Genomic DNA, 19135 nt, shown 5'->3' with positions numbered 1-19135 from the left:
GTGGAGACCAAGTTTTGTCAAGATAGCCATCATCCACCGGCTCTTCTGAAAAATCTTCCACACTATGGCATGGACTGGCCTGGATGCTGGTGAAGGCAGCCGCATCTGGAATTTGTGTTTCATCATCGTCAGATGGCAGCCGTATGTCTGTGAACTTGGACATTGAATGATCAAATAATGCAGCAGATCCCTCAGCTTCTGCCAAATTTGTGTGCCAGGATAATTTAGAAGGGGGTGAACTGGATCCCCATTGAACATTTTGCACAGTAGATGACCCAAAGCTTCGTTCAGTGGAATATGAGGAATTCCTTCCAGAAGAAGATGCTTCTAAATATGAAGTAATAAGTTCTCTGTGGACTAGCTTATCAGCATTCTGAATACCGAATTCGCCACACACCAGCAATGCTGACACCTGTTTTTTCCCTTTGCCGACAGGTGGTTGAGCACTGGCTGGAGCACCTCTGTTGACTCCTTTCCCTTTTTTATTTGTGGTATGTTTTTTTAATAAAATAGTGACTTTCAAGTGAAAAAATAAATTTTATTTAGTTGAGTGACTGGAGAGTTCCCCTTTTTGATGGGAACAGCCTCTGTTTTTCTAAAAAAAAAAAAAAAAGTAACAGGTTTTTCTCACATGTGTATAGTCTGAGGACAGAGCTCTCTTTTTGATGGGAACAGCCGCTCTGTTTTTCAGAAATAAACGTAGCTATGCGGTTTTCTCAAAGGCATATAGTCTGAGGACAGAGCTCCCTTATTGACTTCTTATATAGCTTCTTAGTTTTATATTGAAAATGAGACCTATATAGTTTTTACAAATGCTAACCTACCTAAGCACCTGCCTACACTGACCCTAGCTACTACTGAGCTCCTCTCCCTAGCTAGTACCGTATTTTTCGGACTATAAGACGCACCTAGGTTTTAGAGAAGGAAAATAGGGAAAAAAAATTTTGAAGCAAAAACTGGTAAAATATTTAATATATGGGAGTTGTAGTTTTGCAACAGCTGCAAGGCCACATTGACAGGTGACCCTGCAGCTGTACGGGGATGCATAGAGCGTTTTTTTTTGCGGGGCCAGATGTACTTTTTAGTTATACCATTTTGGGGAATGTCTATTTCTTAGATCACCTTGTATTGAAAAAAAAACAGGAGGTGATTTAGGACTTTTATTTATTTTATATTTTTATTATATATTTTAAAGCTTTTTTTTTTTTTTTACTATTTTATTCCCCCCCCCCCCCCGGGGGCTTGAGCCTGCGGTCACTTGATTGCAAGTCCCATAGACGGCAATACAACTGTATTGCCGTCTATGGGACATTCTGTCTATTAGTATTACGGCTGGTCATAGACCCAGCCGCAATACAAATATAGCAGTGACAGGCCTGGGAGCCTCATTAGGCTCCCGGCTGTCACCCGAACAGGTCGGCTCCTGCGATATCGCCGCGCAGGAGCCGGCCTGCAACGTCACAGGTACGGGGCCGGTGGGGACCTGCCCCGGGGGAGAAGAGGCCACCGTTACTGACCCGGCATCCGCTGTACTAGAGAGGCGGATGCCGGGGAGGGATAGAAGCCATCACAGGTGCCGGGGCCTGAGACATCGCTCCTCTGCCTGCCTGAAGCCAGCGGCGGGGGGGACGGAGGAGCGCAATAGCATCACTCCTCCCGCTGCTGGCTTCATGCAGGGCAGAGGAGCGCAGCGATGTCTCAGGCCCCGGCGTCTATCACTTGCCGGCTTCCGCCTCTCTATTACAGCGGATGCCAGGCGCCACATTCAGACTATAAGACGCACCCTTCTTTTCCCCCCAAATTTGGGGGGAAAAAAGTGCGTCTTATAGTCCGAAAAATACGGTATGTCATGAAAATGGTGCATCATCATAAAAAATCAGCATCATCATAGTCCTTATATAGAGGGCTGTGATGATGCTGCCGACAACCAATCACATTATTGCCCATAGCTAACACGGTGCCTGAATTTCAGGCATCATGTTAGCTTTTTCCACAATGATTGGCCAGTAGCCAAGCATTGTGGGAACTAATGTCAGACCTTGATCCCGCCTAAAAAGATCAGGATCGGAATTCCGATTGTGAAATTTGCTCAATTGGGATCTGATCTTTTCCGATCGCTCAACCCTAATCACTAACTTTTTAAAAAATTAAGAGTATCCAGGCTGCTTCTATATGGCCACGGTTGATAGCCATTTATAGAATTTACGAGTCCAAGTTAGGCTGTGGAAAAAGAGAGATGTTAGAATTTTGCCCTAAAAACTCCACAGACCTAATACTGTGAGGGGTAGAAAATGGTGTCACCGTGTTAGGGCTAAAAAAAAAAAAAAAAAAAAAAAAAAGGGGGGGGGGGGTTATATACCGTTTGATTGGCCAGAAAGAGGGGGTCATATACTTTGTGATGAGCCAGGAAAAGGGGGTAATATACCGTGTGATGGGCCAGGAATACATACAATATAAATAAATGTATAAAAAATATAACTCTTTTTTTTCACTAGAGCTACAAATATAACAAAATTCTGGATATTTCTAGATGTGACACACCACCTGAGTTCAGCTAGGTCTTTTACGAATTTTGCCATATTGAGCTTAAAAGGTTAGCCATCACTGACTTAGACTTCACGCTGTCATAGTAGGTTACCTAAGTTGCCACAAGTTAGTTTGATCTGCTAGATCTTCAATGTCATCCATATTCTTATTATTGAGTTTTCAATGAAATGGAAAGACGGCGCTCTCAGGTCACAACAGGATTTTATTCAAAAAGACAATGATGCACAACGCTAAAAAATCGCCGCGTTTCGGGCACACCTGCCCTTTCTCAAGTGCGTAACTTCACACAAAGCTCGGTCAGTCTGGAAGATGTATACAATTTGTATACATCTTCCAGACTGACCGAGCTTTGTGTGAAGTTACGCACTTGAGAAAGGGCAGGTGTGCCCGAAACGCGGCGATTTTTTAGCGTTGTGCATCATTGTCTTTTTGAATAAAATCCTGTTGTGACCTGAGAGCGCCGTCTTTCCATTTCATTGAAAACTCTATCTTCCCTGGCCTTGGCCGGTGTCCATCAGACGTGCTGCCTCCTCCACCTGACGGTAAACCCCAAACGTAGTTGTGAGCGATTGTCACAACCTCATCAGGTGAGAGGCCATTTGGTCCTTTTAAATCTTCTGGTTATTTCCACCAAAATTTATCAGACATTCTACACTATATAGTGTGCTCGGTGTCTCTTTTGTGTTTTATATTCTTATTATTGGCCTCGTGTGGTCACGTGACCACTGACACCAGTCAGTGAAGGTCAAGAGCTGTGACATCACGGGTCTCTTCCAGAGGCCTGCTGAAGCCGCTGATTGGCCTCAGCAGTCACATGTTTCTGGGAGAACAACAGAGCATCAGTGACAGGTGAGTAGGAATTTTTTTTAATTTTTTTTTACTGCCCTCAGCTGATTTAAAAGTTCAAGGGGTTGTCCATTTTTGCCTAGACAACCCCTTTAACCTCTTCTGGACTGCCCATAGACTATTTACGTCCGGAAAGTGGTTGCCTTGTTAAAGAACAGCATACCAGCCCCAGTTGCAGGGAAAATCAGCCTCCCTAACAAAGAAAAAAGTGATCAGATGTCCCCAAAGGTCTCTTATGACCTTATGGGGACACAATCTGAAAAAAATAAAAATAAATAAATAAAAAAAAGCTTTTTTAAAAAATAAAATAATTTAAAAAAATAAATAAAATAAAACGTTATTAAAGGTTATAGCCTCACCCCTAACGATACCATACAAAATAAAAATTTCCATAATGGAGAGGAAAAACTATTTTATAAAGTTTTTCAGTAACACTTTGTGTTATTACGGTAAATAAAAAAAAAAAAAAAGTGAAAACCAGACACAATTTCCCTCCTATTTTGTTTATATTTTCCCGGATACAAAAAAAAATTAAAACACATTCGAAAATAAACACAACATAAAAATAAAGCCCTATGTGTCCCCGAAAAAAGACGCAAAAATTAGTTGAATGAGACGTATGTGAAAAATGTTACAGCCCTGGGGGCAACACATTGGCTCAGTGGTTAGCACTGTAGCGCTGGAGTCCTGGGTTCAAATCCTGTCAGGAACAACATCTGTAAGGAGTTTGTATGTTCTCCCCGTGTTTGCATGGATTTCCTCCCATTCTATAAAGACATACTGATTTTTAAAAAAATGTACATTGTGATCCCCTTATGCAGCTCGCCATCTACGTTAAAAAAAAAAAAATGTTACAGCCCTCAAAACTGCACATACAAAAAAAAACCTGGGGAAAAAAAAAAGCTAGCAGAACCCCTTGAAATCAATGGGAGGCTTTTTTTTCAGTGATGAAAATTCAGCGCCAAATAAAGCGCCATTTTCCTCCGTGTGAATGGTCCCTAAACAAAGACCCTTGACCCAAAGATGCCTTGGAAGCCATTTTGTGTGTCCCTCCTGTCTTCCGCTGTCAGCCATTTTCTTGTGTTCTACATTATAACCTACCACATCTTCTTCTAATCTAAGTCCTCGATCACAGCTTATGTCACCTGTCAAATTTTTACAAGGGATGAGAAAAAATCACATTTTACAATTAATTAGCGATATTACGAGTAACAAACGCCATTGTGTTCGGGTCGCCCGCCATAGTTATTTCTTGGACTATGTCTGAGAACACGAGGGGCTTCCGAATTACAGAGCGTGAAAGATTTATTAACGTTTTCAGACTTTTTTTTTAATTTTTGACCAAGAAAATGGTGGCCATTAACAGAAGGTGACATTTGTGGTATGGATTTTTAGGTTTTAGATGAGGGCCATCCTAATAAATCCCCTCCACTATATACTGTATAGACCATGACTAGAGGACAGATATAAGTATATATTACACAGGTCATCTCAGGCCGCTCTATAATAATCTTACCTACGAGACAATTCTGAGGTAAGACCTGACAAAATGGCCGCCGCCGCCGTCACTGTCCCGCCAAACCTGAGAGCGAAGGCGGAGCTAAGGAGTCACCTGACCTGGAGCTCGGCATATATACTTCCGGCAGTTTCGCTAGCAACTAGTAACGCTCTTCAGGTTTCCGGTGCTGAGTGTTTCTATAGCAACCTGAGCCGGGAGCCGGGCGGAGAGGTGAGTACCGCGGTCAGTGTGTGCGGGCTCCGAGCCGGGCACTGACTGTATACACTCATGAGATCTATTCACTGCTGCCCCCCCATGGTGCAGATATGGGAACTCCTAGCTCAGTACACTTATCAGCTGTGGTCCTGGGGGGTTGTCCCTATAGAGCCCCCCTTTATTGAGGGACCCCAGATTATTTGTTCCCAGGGGTCAGGATTAGTAGGGGGGGGGTTACGGATTATGGTTCTGCTCATTTAATCCAAGTGACAGATGTTCAGTAAGACAGACAAATGGACCGCAAAAATAGGAGCCCAAGGGACCCCATGACTGACCCCTACAAGACTAGGGATAAGTGTCCAGTTGCTGGCGGTTCGGTCGCAGGGTCCCCAAGTGCTCAGGATGAAGGGACGACTGAAAGTCCCCCTGAGGTCTCCTTGTGAATGGAACGTCGGTGCACTTCTGCGACTGGTGCTCCATTGATTTCTTTAGAGCTGCTGGGACTATAGCCTGCCTGGAGTCCCAGAGAAGTGTATGGCGCACTAGTCAAGTGCATTGACAAGGAGGCTGCAGCTCTGACCACTGTATAGTGGCGGTGTCTGGGTACTGCAGCTCTGACCACTGTATAGTGGCGGTGTCCGGGTACTGCAGCTCTGACCACTGTATAGTGGCGGTGTCCAGGTACTGCAGCTTTGGCCACTGTATAGTGGCGGTGTCTGGGTACTGCAGCTCTGACCACTGTATAGTGGCGGTGTCCGGGTACTGCAGCTCTGACCACTGTATAGTGGCGGTGTCCGGGTACTGCAGCTCTGACCACTGTGTAGTGGCGGTGTCCGGGTACTGCAGCTCTGACCACTGTGTAGTGGCGGTGTCCGGGTACTGCAGCTCTGACCACTGTATAGTGGCGGTGTCTGGGTACTGCAGCTCTGACCACTGTATAGTGGCGGTGTCCGGGTACTGCAGCTCTGACCACTGTATAGTGGCGGTGTCCTGGTACTGCAGCTTTGGCCACTGTATAGTGGTGGTGTCTGGGTACTGCAGCTCTGACCACTGTATAGTGGCGGTGTCTGGGTACTGCAGCTCTGACCACTGTATAGTGGCGGTGTCAGGGTACTGCAGCTCTGACCACTGTATAGTGGCGGTGTCAGGGTACTGCAGCTCTGACCACTGTATAGTGGCGGTGTCAGGGTACTGCAGCTCTGACCACTGTATAGTGGCGGTGTCAGGGTACTGCAGCTCTGACCACTGTATAGTGGCGGTGTCCTGGTACTGCAGCTTTGGCCACTGTATAGTGGCTATGTCAGGATACTGCAGCTCTGACCACTGTATAGTGGCGGTGTCAGGGTACTGCAGCTCTGACCACTGTGTAGTGGCGGTGTCCGGGTACTGCAGCTTTGGCCACTGTATAGTGGCAGTGTCCAGGTACTGCAGCTCTGACCACTGTATAGTGGCGGTGTCAGGATACTGCAGCTCTGACCACTGTGTAGTGGCGGTGTCAGGGTACTGCAGCTCTGACCACTGTATAGTGGCGGTGTCCTGGTACTGCAGCTTTGGCCACTGTATAGTGGCGATGTCAGGGTACTGCAGCTCTGACCACTGTATAGTGGCGGTGTCACGGTACTGCAGCTCTGACCACTGTGTAGTGGCGGTGTCAGGGTACTGCAGCTTTGGCCACTGTATAGTGGCGGTGTCCGAGTACTGCAGCTCTGTCCACTGTATAGTGGCGGTGTCCGGGTACTGCAGCTCTGTCCACTGTATAGTGGCGGTGTAAATTTTGCTCTTCTGTCATCAGGGAGACCTGTCAGTCAGGTCTCAGGGTTTGAGCCCAGGGGCATGACATGGGTTCACACCTGGGCTTTCTGCCGCCTCAAGCGGGGGGTTGCAAGAAAGGGGTGGGGCCGATCGGAAGGGGGCGGGGTCGAGCGGAAGGCCGAGCGGCGTTCGCAGGCAGGGAGAGGACCTGCTCTCTGCCTGAGTGTGAGGAGCGGCTGCTGGAGCAGCGCTGCCTCCAGCAGGGCCGCCCCAATACACCGCTCGCTTCCCGTGTCGGGCTGCAGACACGGTGACGCTAAGCCAGTCCAGGACAGCTTGTCCTGGACTGGCTTAGGTCCGCAAAAATGCCACCCTCCCGAGGCCCTGGCATAGCGCCGCCTGAAGCGCTCGCTTCAGGTCGCCTCATGGGAGGTGCGGCACTGTTTGAGCCTCTGAAGATGATGTGGACCCTCTGCCAAGGTATTATAGACATCCAGTAGTTCCTAATTTCCAATTATCGGGTACCCCGAGGCCCCTGGCGATCAGGATTTCACTACACAATATGGCTGATTACATTTGGATTTTGCAGGAGATGTCTGACGCAGAAGATGAAGTTCTGGATGAGGAGCAGGAAGGCGAAGAACCTGTAGAAGAAGCAAATGAAGATGTAGAAGGTGGAGAAGAAGGAGAGGAGAAGGAGGATGAGGAGGGGGAAGAAGAGGAACCTGAAAAAGAGGAGGTAACATAAGAACCTACTACAGAGAGACTTGCCAGATACCTGAGGGCATCTCCTTGACGTTCAGTCCTCTTCTGTCTCCAGAGTCCAATCCTGTGACATCGCTTATCTGGATCTGGGAAAGCTGAAGCCTTTGCAATTTTTCTAAATTCCTGAACTGCAGATTACTAGACCACAGTTCAGCCTTGTTCTTCCTAATGTTTTTTTTTTTAGATTTAGGGGACGCACTTTACACTGACATTCTATTGTTTTTCAGCCCCCTCCTCATGTACCACTAACCGAAGAGATGATCAGGGAAGGATTGTCACTGCTGTGTAAGACCGGAAATGGCCTCGCTCACGCCTTCGTCAAATTAGAAGTGAAAGACAAGTAAGTCCAGTAATGTATACTATCTTTCTGTTCATCTCAGCCGTATTGTCCCCACCCAATTATATGTGACCATGTTCTTCTTCTCCTGCAGGGAGCTCACAGACATCTCAATCCTGGAGACCTTCATACATCTCCGTTATGTGGATTTGTCTCAGAATTCCCTACGAGAGTTGTCTCCTCTGGGGTCCCTCACCCATCTGCTGAGTTTATGTGTAGATCAGAACCAGTTGGTCAGTGTCAGCGGACTGGGGGAGCTGCCTTACCTGCAACGAGCCAGCCTGGCCCAGAACCATATTCAGAACCTTCAAGGAATCGCACACCCGAGACTTGAGTCGCTCATTCTTATAGGTTGGTATGGATTAGCAGATCACAGTCTTAAAGAAGATGGAAAAATTACTTTGGGTCATCCTTATCTGTACAGCTTTCATAGTTCTATATGATAAAGCTTGGCAGTCATTACTACTTAGTCACCCAGCTTTCCCAAATGACAGATTTGCTTAGTTATCCATCCTTTGCTTCACTAGCATCGTATAACCAGACTTACCAATCGGAGATCTGAGAATGCTGAGCGAGAACACCCATGGACAATCTAATTGCGTCCATATTGGTTGTCACCCATCTTCCCCAAAAACACAGGATGACTCAAGATGTAACTAGTAACTGTCCACAGTGACTGAAGAGAGACTTGGGTCTACAGATGTGTCCATGCCTCATGTTTTTGTGTATTCTCTGTTTGGTTGCAGGTAATGAGCTCCGCACCTTAGAGAGCCTGGACTGCTCCAAGATGAAAAGTCTGCAGACATTGGAGCTCCGAAGCAATAAACTGCAGAGCACGGCTGGCCTTTACCTGCCCAGCCTGCGAGAACTGTACCTGGTGAGTGCAGAGTAGTGTAGCCATTACCACTACGGTCCTCCTAGTACTAGGGTCCCTGGTGGACTCCTGTGGGGGCGCTCATGTGGCCTTCTCTATGCAGTCAGTATGTGGTATTCATCAGAAATCTCATGTCCATAGCAAATGTAGTAGAGCAGATGTTGCTGGTTTTAGCAGCAGGCCCTTGATGTAATGAGTATACGTTGGCATTCAGGCTGTGTTTTGCCACCTGAGCCATGTTAAAATAACCAAAGTGATGTCATCGGGAAGTGATGGTGTTACTCCAGCAACCTGAGACAGAGATGGAGCGTGTAGGAGGAGGGGATCGAATAGAAGGCAGCCATGGATCTGGCACTGACTCAGTGGATCCTGCCCAAAATGGTTAACTAGTAAGGTTAGGGTGCCGTCAGGGTAGCAAAGGGTTAATCCTCATTTTAGGGTAGGGAGTGAAGCCAAACAAATCATTCCCCTTCATTGTGAGCTTTCTATAGGAATGTCAATCTACCCTGCTGGGTCTAAGTCCTTACAATAGGCTGACATCACCTATCACTTTTCATCTAGTGTTGCGTACACTGGGGGCAGCAGTTGTCATATTATATTTACAGGCAGAATTGCAGTGACGGGTATCACCTATACATAACACAAGAGCCAACATTGACAAAAAGTGAGGGGCACAGCTCACCCCCCAGACAGTGACTTCTTTGAAAGGTCACAGAGCATGCTCACAACACTTAGCTGCATATTGGACAGATGTCTTATGTTCTCGCCTCTAGTCTCTTCTTGTATCTACCTCCAGGCCCAGAATAACATAAAGACACTAGAAGGCCTGGAGCACCTGGTAAACCTCACCAGCCTTCACCTGCGGGAGAACCAGCTGGAGTCTCTGGACGGCTTCTCAGCAAACATGCGGGCCCTGCAGTATCTCAATCTCAGGTTGGTATGACCTTTAGGGGGCATTCACACGGAGTAACGCCAGGCGTGTATCACAGCCGTACATGCCGGCATTACGGCAGACTGCCGAACACTTCCCATTCACTTCAATGGGAGCGCTCGTAAACGCCGCTGTTACGAGCGCTCCCATTGAAGTGAATGGGAAGTGTTCGGGAGCCTGCCGTAGCGCCGGCGTGTACGGCTGTGATACACGCCTGGCGTTACTCCGTGTGAATGCCTTCTTTGTTGCCGCTGATCTTGGTGAGCCTCCACTTACCTTCCCTTCATATACTCTTGTGTAGAGGTAACCTCATATCCAGGCTCCAGGAGGTGGAGAAGCTCAAGGTCCTGCCCATGCTGCGGGCGCTGGTTTTGCGGGAGAACCCATGTGAGGAGGAGGACGGTTACCGTCTGGAGACTCTGGTTGCTCTGCCCCACCTGGAGAGACTCGATAAAGATTTTTTTGAGGAGGAAGAAAGGACAGAGGCCGCAGAGACACAAAGGTCGAGAATGGAGGATGGGGTGAGTAAAAGGACGAAGGAGGGTTGATCACTGCAGGTCCGGCTCCCTAAGTCACCAGCGATACCCTTGTTAGTTCTGACCTAGAGTTTAGGCCGTGTATTACATTGAATTGAAGGGTTCGGAGTGATCATGTTCAAACAGTTTTCTTTTCTCTTTCAGGTCGCTGAGACGTAAAACAGTCCTGAGGTTTAGCTACTGACTTAACAAAGCAAAATGTCCTCCGCTGCTACAGCCGGAAGTGGGATGAAGTGTAAAAAATAATAGTACATTGAATAATACTATAGCAAGGAGCTGAGTATTCTGTAATAATATTGTATGGTAATAGTCTGTAGGTGCCATGTGCTGGAGCCTATCTTGTAATACTCCTCTGGTGCCATATGGGGGCAGCCTATCGTGTAATACATTGCTGGTGCCATAGGGACAGTCTATATTTAAAGGGAACTTATCACCAGGTTCGGGGCCACTAAGCGAGCAGTATGCCCTTAAATTGTTAGTGTTCAGATCCTTGTTTGGTCAGCTGCTCCATTCGCCCATTCTACTGGTTTAGGAGCCCCAAACTTAGTAGTACTCTGAAGTAGTACCGTAATATGTTACAGTATTCTCCACGTGCCAGAAGACGACCCTGCAGTACTGAAGAAGTGTCCTTATATACCCTGCTAGTGTCCGAAGATAAGCTGTGCTATCCTGAAATACTCTGCATGTGATAGAACCGGGTTGGGGTGGGCAATGCTGTAATACTCTGCTGGTGCAGGAATGAAGGAGATATATCCATTAATAGCAGGAAACAAATCTTGATCTAGGCAGGTACCAAAAGAGTGAAGTTTGCCTTACAGTACTATGCGGGTGCTGGGATAAGTGTATGTGCAACACTCTGCAGGTGTCAGGATGAGTGTGAAGTTTATATACAACACTCTGCAGATGCCAAGTTGAGTGTGAAGTGTACTAGTATGTGCAATGTTCTGCAGGTGCCAAGTTGAGTGTGAAGTGTACTAGTATGTGCAATGTTCTGCAGGTGCCAAGTTGAGTGTGAAGTGTACTAGTATGTGCAATACTTTGCAGATGCCATGATGAGTGTAAAATGTGTATGCGACACTCTGCATGTGCCCAGGAGACTTTACTGCTCAGTTTTTGATGATGACTGTAAATCCCCCCCAGTAAATGGAGATTTCCTTCTATCAGGTGTCAGCGTCTTATTTCTCACTACACCAGTCCCTACGTTCAGTCCCTTCTACATCTCGGACTCTCACATACGGCGCCTTACCAGTCTTCCAGTGTAAGTATATGCAGCTGACAGGGCCCCAATACAACTATGCAGGCAATCCTCCGGCAGTACGCAGTCCTAGCCCAAAGTGATTCTGACTTACTTTGGTTGTCCGACACGTGTAGATCTACAAATCCCAGCTGTCTTGGTTTCCTGGCATCATATTCTGAACAGGCAAAATTGGAGAGCACGTACATGAATATGAGACCTAGAGGTTGTGCCCGTTGTTGTTTAGTCATCACTACCCCCCATCATGCACCCCTCACCCACCCGCAGCCATTTTTTACATTTACTTGCCTTTGTCCCGTTTCAAACTTTTATAGCCTTATATCGCCACCTACTGTCTGACAAAGAATCCTGCAAGGGACCTAGAACAGGAATGACTCATTTATTACAATACGGGGGTCTCATGAGCTGCCCCCAGCTCTTACTAGAGGTCATACCAATTCCTAAACCGCAATGCATAGCACGTAAAACATCTGTCTTTTCTTTCTGCACACAAGTACAGGCCATACCCCATAGTGAAAGTCACCGATGTACCAATAGATGGCGTCAAAGTAATCCCATTAATAATACTCCTGATCGGTGATGCCAGCTGTCACCACAAGGGGGCACTCACTGAATACAGACTGATATGTCAGTGGGAATAATATATGCAGTCAGCGTCCTCTAGTGGCACCTACTGGAAGTCTCGGGTATAGCAGACTACTCTGCACAGAGTCTGGGAGACTAGAGAGTAGTGACGCAGTGATACGTAGGTATGTGGAGGTTGTGATATACTCCTAGAAATACATTATTCTACCCATTGCATGGTGCCCCAAAATCGTGTGCGGCCATAATGGTCATCAAGGAGGAGGGACAATTGCTTTACATATATCGTTGGCATTGTCTTGAACCTAGAAACAGTCCCAAAAATTTTTAGCACCAGAGAGATGATCTGCCTCACTGATGAGCCATCCTTAGGACAGATCTTCAGTATGTGATCAGTGGGGGTCTGACATCTGGGAACCCCGCAGATCAGCTACGTGAATAGGCTGCAGTATTTGGATGAGCACAGCGCCGCACATTGTACAGTGGTGGTGCCTGGTTTTGCAGTTCAGCCCCATTCACTTGAGTGGGACTGAGCTTCTGCTGTACCATGTGACCAATCAATGTGATGTCATCAGCGCAGAGAAGAAGCTGCGGCCTCTGCAACCATTTGGCATTGAACCCTCACCAATCACATTTTAATAACCTGCCGTAAGGATGTCTAAGTCCTGAAAATATCCCTTTAACAGGCTCCGTCCAGATTCACTTTTATATACATGACACCTTCTAAAGAAGTACATTTTACGCCGTGTCCTGGTTGGAGATTTCTCCGATGTTTCGTCACCCGCCATATAATAAATAAAGCCCCGAGGATAAGAAATCTTATATAAGTAACGAAGGAGATGGAGGGAAGTGGCTGAGGCAGGAGGAGAGGCGGCCGTCATAGACATTTCTATCAGTGCCTTACAGTAGCGGGGGAGGGGTGCAGCGGAGGGGGCACACGGGATACAGAATATGCCTGATCCATTTTCTATGGAGCGCTGTAGACTCCACGTGCCGCACTGTGAAGACGTCGGCAGCAGCGGGAGGAGGGGGGCAGGCGCACTGCCAGGGGCCTAGTCAGGGTGACACTACTTAAAGGCACTGACAGTGTGCACAAAAATATACACATCATAGGAATAGTGTGTGTATGCTGGGAGGGTGGGGGGTCGGTGCCCCCTACACAATCACATCTGTTTATATTTCATCATTGCACCATATAGATTCCATCACCAAGTGACTGTGACCGATACCCCATGGGATATACCCCCCCCCCCCCATGTGGTGCAAAAATCACTCACCCTGCTCCCCTGTGTGTATGGAGCCCAGAGGTGCACAAAGGGCTACTGGGGGAAGGGGATAATAAAAGGGTAGCGCCAAAGTACGTATTCCCATATACTTGTCAACCACAACCAGTGCCCCCATGACATTGGCAGCCACCGTCATTACCCCCGTGATGTTGCCAGTCACACCCAGTGCCCCATGACAATGGCAGCCATACTCAATGTCTTTACAATATTGCCACTAAGGGGGCGTTCACACTACCGTCGGTGTCCGACATGTAGTGTCCGCTCCTAGTGTCCGCTCAAAATCTGTCACGGACACTAGCTGTGTCCGTGACACCTGTCATTCACTTGAATGGGCATCGGGTGCGTTCTTTTGCACTCCGTGCCCGTCCTTAAGAGCACACCCGATGCCCATTCGAGTGAATGACAGGTGTCACGGACACATCTAGTGTCCGTGACAGATTTTGAGCGGACACTAGGAGCGGACACTACATGTCGGACACCGACGGTAGTGTGAACGCTCCCTTACAGTCAGCCTAGCACCAATGACAAGGCCTCGTTTCAAGTCACTCCAATCACTGGATTTTCCCATCTAAGGGCCCCTTCACACGGCGTAAGCGAGCCGCACATCCCATTCACTTCAATGGGAGCGCGTGTAAAGCCGGCTCCCATTGAAGTGAATGGGATGTGTTTTGAAGCGCTCGCGTGTACGGGTCAAAATGAGCGGCGCTTACGCCGTGTGAAGGGGCCCTACTGTGACATCACTGTGTGTATTATCCTGTACTGTGACATCACTGTGTGTATTATCCCTGTACTGTGACATCACTGTGTGTATTATCCCTGTACTGTGACATCACTGTGTGTATTATCCTGTACTGTGACATCACTGTGTGTATTATCTCTGTACTGTGACATCACTGTGTGTATTATCCTGTACTGTGACATCACTGTGTGTATTATCTCTGTACTGTGACATCACTGTGTGTATTATCCTGTACTGTGACATCACTGTGTGTATTATCTCTGTACTGTGACATCACTGTGTGTATTATCCTGTACTGTGACATCACTGTGTGTATTATCCCTGTACTGTGACATCACTGTGTGTATTATCTCTGTACTGTGACATCACTGTGTGTATTATCCCTGTACTGTGACATCACTGTGTGTATTATCCCTGTACTGTGACATCACTGTGTGTATTATCCTGTACTGTGACATCACTGTGTGTATTATCCCTGTACTGTGACATCAATGTGTGTATTATCCTGTACTGTGACATCACTGTGTGTATTATCCCTGTACTGTTACATCACTGTGTGTATTATCTATGTACTGTGACATCACTGTGTGTATTATCTCTGTACTGTGACATCACTGTGTGTATTATCCTGTACTGTGACATCACTGTGTGTATTATCCTGTACTGTGACATCACTGTGTGTATTATCCTGTACTGTGACATCACTGTGTGTATTATCCTGTACTGTGACATCACTGTGTGTATTATCTCTGTACTGTGACATCACTGTGTGTATTATCGTGTACTGTGACATCACTGTGTGTATTATCCTGTACTGTGACATCACTGTGTGTATTATCCCTGTACTGTGACATCACTGTGTGTATTATCCTGTACTGTGACATCACTGTGTGTATTATCCTGTACTGTGACATCACTGTGTGTATTATCCCTGTACTGTGACATCACTGTGTGTATTATCCCTGTACTGTGACATCACTGTGTGTATTATCCTGTACTGTGACATCACTGTGTGTATTATCTCTGTACTGTGACATCACTGTGTGTATTATCCTGTACTGTGACATCACTGTGTGTATTATCTCTGTACTGTGACATCACTGTGTGTATTATCCTGTACTGTGACATCACTGTGTGTATTATCCCTGTACTGTGACATCACTGTGTGTATTATCTCTGTACTGTGACATCACTGTGTGTATTATCCTGTACTGTGACATCACTGTGTGTATTATCCCTGTACTGTGACATCACTGTGTGTATTATCCTGTACTGTGACATCACTGTGTGTATTATCCCTGTACTGTGACATCAATGTGTGTATTATCCTGTACTGTGACATCACTGTGTGTATTATCCCTGTACTGTTACATCACTGTGTGTATTATCTATGTACTGTGACATCACTGTGTGTATTATCTCTGTACTGTGACATCACTGTGTGTATTATCCTGTACTGTGACATCACTGTGTGTATTATCCTGTACTGTGACATCACTGTGTGTATTATCCTGTACTGTGACATCACTGTGTGTATTATCCTGTACTGTGACATCACTGTGTGTATTATCTCTGTACTGTGACATCACTGTGTGTATTATCCTGTACTGTGACATCACTGTGTGTATTATCCTGTACTGTGACATCACTGTGTGTATTATCCCTGTACTGTGACATCACTGTGTGTATTATCCTGTACTGTGACATCACTGTGTGTATTATCCTGTACTGTGACATCACTGTGTGTATTATCCCTGTACTGTGACATCACTGTGTGTATTATCCTGTACTGTGACATCACTGTGTGTATTATCCTGTACTGTGACATCACTGTGTGTATTATCCCTGTACTGTGACATCACTGTGTGTATTATCTCTGTACTGTGACATCACTGTGTGTATTATCTCTGTACTGTGACATCACTGTGTGTATTATCCTGTACTGTGACATCACTGTGTGTATTATCCCTGTACTGTGACATCACTGTGTGTATTATCCTGTGCTGTGACATCACTGTGTGTATTATCCTGTACTGTGACATCACTGTGTGTATTATCCCTGTACTGTGACATCACTGTGGTATTATCCCTGTACTGTGACATCACTGTGTGTATTATCTCTGTACTGTGACATCACTGTGTGTATTATCCCTGTACTGTGACATCACTGTGTGTATTATCCTGTACTGTGACATCACTGTGTGAATTATCCTGTACTGTGACTTCACTGTGTGTATTATCCTGTACTGTGACATCACTGTGTGTATTATCTCTGTACTGTGACATCACTGTGTGTATTATCTCTGTACTGTGACATCACTGTGTGTATTATCCTGTACTGTGACATCACTGTGTGTATTATCTCTGTACTGTGACATCACTGTGTGTATTATCCTGTACTGTGACATCACTGTGTGTATTATCCCTGTACTGTGACATCACTGTGTGTATTATCCTGTACTGTGACATCACTGCGTGTATTATCCTGTACTGTGACATCACTGTGTGTATTATCCTGTACTGTGACATCACTGTGTGTATTATCTCTGTACTGTGACATCACTATGTGTATTATCTCTGTACTGTGACATCACTGTGTGAATTATCCCTGTACTGTGACATCACTGTGTGTATTATTTATGTATACAGTGATATTACACAGTCCAATTACATTAATGCGACCACCTGTCAAAATCCAGAATAGCCCCCTTTGGCAGAGCGGATCACTGCGAGACGTGCAGGAAGAGAGGGGACGTTGTGATGATGTCACTGGGATGTTGAGCCATGCCGACTCCAGTGCCGTGGCCAGCTGCGTTAGGTAATGCGGTTGAGCATCCATGGCGCGAACAATCCGATTGAGGTGGTCCCACAGATTCTTTATTGGGTTCAAGTCCGGGGAATTTGCTGGCCAAGGGAGTACGGTAAACTCATGCTGGTGCTCCTCGGACCACACGTGTACACGGTGAGCTTTATGACACGTCGCATTGTCCTGTGGTAGGAAAAACAATTCACATGTAGGGGTGAACATGGTCCGCAAGGATAGATGCATACTTGTGTTGATCCATCGTGCCTTCCACAATGATGAGTGCACCCAGATGGCTGATGACACCTGCCTTCTGCAATTGGTTATTTAATGTTGACGTCAAAAGTAGGCGGTGGTCACATTAATATGCCTGCACTGTGTATGTAGCCTGTATATAGCACTATTATATCCTGGTACTATATGGTGGTATGATGTTGGCTTAGATGATAACAGCTGTCTACAAATGTCACGAGGTGTGGGGAGGGGTCCTGCTGCGTCTCTTATCTAGTTTCTATTACGTCATCCCTGGGGACATTTAAAAAGCAAAATTGATTCAACCCAAAAGTAGGTTTTTGACTTTATAGTCAGGACAGAAGTACTGGGGTCATATAAAGGGTCATGCAGCCTTGTTGTCTCAGTGCAGTGTGCGGGGCATTTTTATATATCTGTTCTGATCTGTTTGCTTCAGAGCTGCACTCACAATTCTGCAGGCTTCAGAAATGAAATCTCCCAGCATCCCTTTCTATCTCAGTCCTCCTGGGGCAGTGTCCTGGGCGGAGTGCTGTGGTCCCAGGGCCTTTCATAGGTGCGTTGCATACGTGCCATCATAACTGGGCAGACAAAGCAAAGCATGCAGCTATAATTTTTGTATTGCCACGCTTCTGCCGGGCCCACTTTTCTGGGACATCGAGGGGTCACCCCTTTTTTGCAGAACTGTGGACATTTTTGGTATGGCATCTCGCTAGAGTATGGCATCACTTTACAATCGGTGCGGATCTGACCTCAGTATGTCGCCACCTGTGTTGTGTTCCTTTCTCTAAGTCGGCGCAGCACAGCCTCGTACATTTAGTGCTGGCTGCAGTTCCCTGCACAGGCAGGTGGTCAGGGTGTCACTATGCAGGGAAAAACAACACTAAACCATCTATTGCTGTGTATTTGTCGTTGGCACCGCCATGGATCTGCGTGCTGGTTACTAAAAACCCTCAACATATAAACCGTAACGCTGATTTGCACTGAAGACAGTAAGGCTGCCTGCGGATTTTGGCCCTAAAATGGGGAGGACCCTTTAAATTTCAATTAGGTAATGGGCTTGTCTGTATAGGGGGTGCAGATGGGTTCCACATTAGAGGAGTAATTCATAGCCCCCCCAGGTAAGGATTTTGCATGGGCCCCGAAAACTTGACCGCCCCTATTCCCTTGCACAGTCTGTGCTACAAATGTTGCAATTGTTGCATTTGTTACAGAATTCCGTCTTTGCTGGTGCAGAATGAGGCCTAACCCACGGCGGAGCGCGGCATGCACATACATCCAATGTAATACCTAGCACGCACACAGTTACTTTCTAGTCCTGCAGATAAAATCCCCCCCCCCCCCCTTTTGTGTTAGAAATTACAGGAAGAGCAGGGGGAGAGAAAAAGCGAGGAGGGGGCGAGAGACAGCTAGAGGGAGAATGAAAACATTGCTGTCGCTGTGACCTCTCTCTCCTCCCTCTTTTACATATGGAGGAGACATGAAACATCTTAGGCCCCAAAACCCCAACTTTGCAGGCCTCCCCCCCCCCCATCTCTATGCCTATCTCTGCATGACCACCCCCTCCTCCAGACTGCTCCTTGCTGCTGTTTTCTGAGACCTCAAGGAAGAGAGTAACAGAGGGAGAGAGGTGAGAGAGAGGGAGGGTTAGACAGACAGAGAGACGCAGAGAAAGAGAGGGAGGTAACAAGGCAGGGGGAGTAACCAGCAGGAGGGAGGGAGCAGTTTAGGAGGGGGGAGGAGGAGGTAAAAAAAAAAAAATTTTCGTCTTTTGTGGGATTTTCACTGCACAACGGATTAAAAAAAAAAAAAAAAGCAAAAAAAAAAAAAAAAGCTTTCTTTTTTTTTTTTTTTTTTTTTTTGATTCTTTCTGCCGTGTGGCTTCTTTTCTTGCGCACCCCCTTTTTCCTTTTCGGCCT

The 19135-nt window shown here is 46.5% G+C and overlaps 1 protein-coding gene across 2 annotated transcripts; it reads left to right on the top strand.

The window, feature by feature from the left end:
* The first annotated feature begins 5044 nt into the window (after window positions 1–5044).
* LRRC23 (leucine rich repeat containing 23) lies at window positions 5045–11445 on the top strand. 2 transcript variants are annotated; one of them, XM_075258705.1, is made up of 8 exons: window positions 5045–5122; window positions 7449–7598; window positions 7852–7964; window positions 8056–8312; window positions 8708–8838; window positions 9632–9768; window positions 10068–10287; window positions 10447–11445. In XM_075258705.1, exons 2-8 carry the CDS (start codon window positions 7452–7454, stop codon window positions 10459–10461), a joined length of 1020 nt encoding a protein of 339 aa, XP_075114806.1. In that variant the 5' UTR covers window positions 5045–5122; window positions 7449–7451; the 3' UTR covers window positions 10462–11445. The 2 variants fall into 2 exon arrangements, with proteins under 2 accessions (XP_075114806.1, XP_075114805.1); XM_075258704.1 differs by lacking the exon at window positions 10447–11445 and having other exon boundaries at window positions 10068–10314.
* Window positions 11446–19135: the final 7690 nt, after the last annotated feature.

This window comes from Leptodactylus fuscus, chromosome 10 (genome assembly GCF_031893055.1).
Source record: "Leptodactylus fuscus isolate aLepFus1 chromosome 10, aLepFus1.hap2, whole genome shotgun sequence".
Taxonomy (NCBI): Eukaryota; Metazoa; Chordata; class Amphibia; order Anura; family Leptodactylidae; genus Leptodactylus; species Leptodactylus fuscus.
Note: the sequence above shows the minus strand (reverse complement) of the source record. Positions and strands in the feature narration are given on the sequence as shown.

What these genes read in the sequence shown, in the direction of transcription:
- LRRC23 (XM_075258704.1), top strand. Translation starts at nt 7,452, where the DNA reads ATGTCTGACGCAGAAGATGAAGTTCTGGATGAGGAGCAGGAAGGCGAA. An exon ending in AGGAACCTGAAAAAGAGGAG is followed by an intron (nt 7,599 to 7,851) that starts GTAACATAAGAA and finishes ATTGTTTTTCAG; the next exon opens with CCCCCTCCTCATGTACCACT. An exon ending in AAATTAGAAGTGAAAGACAA is followed by an intron (nt 7,965 to 8,055) that starts GTAAGTCCAGTA and finishes CTTCTCCTGCAG; the next exon opens with GGAGCTCACAGACATCTCAA.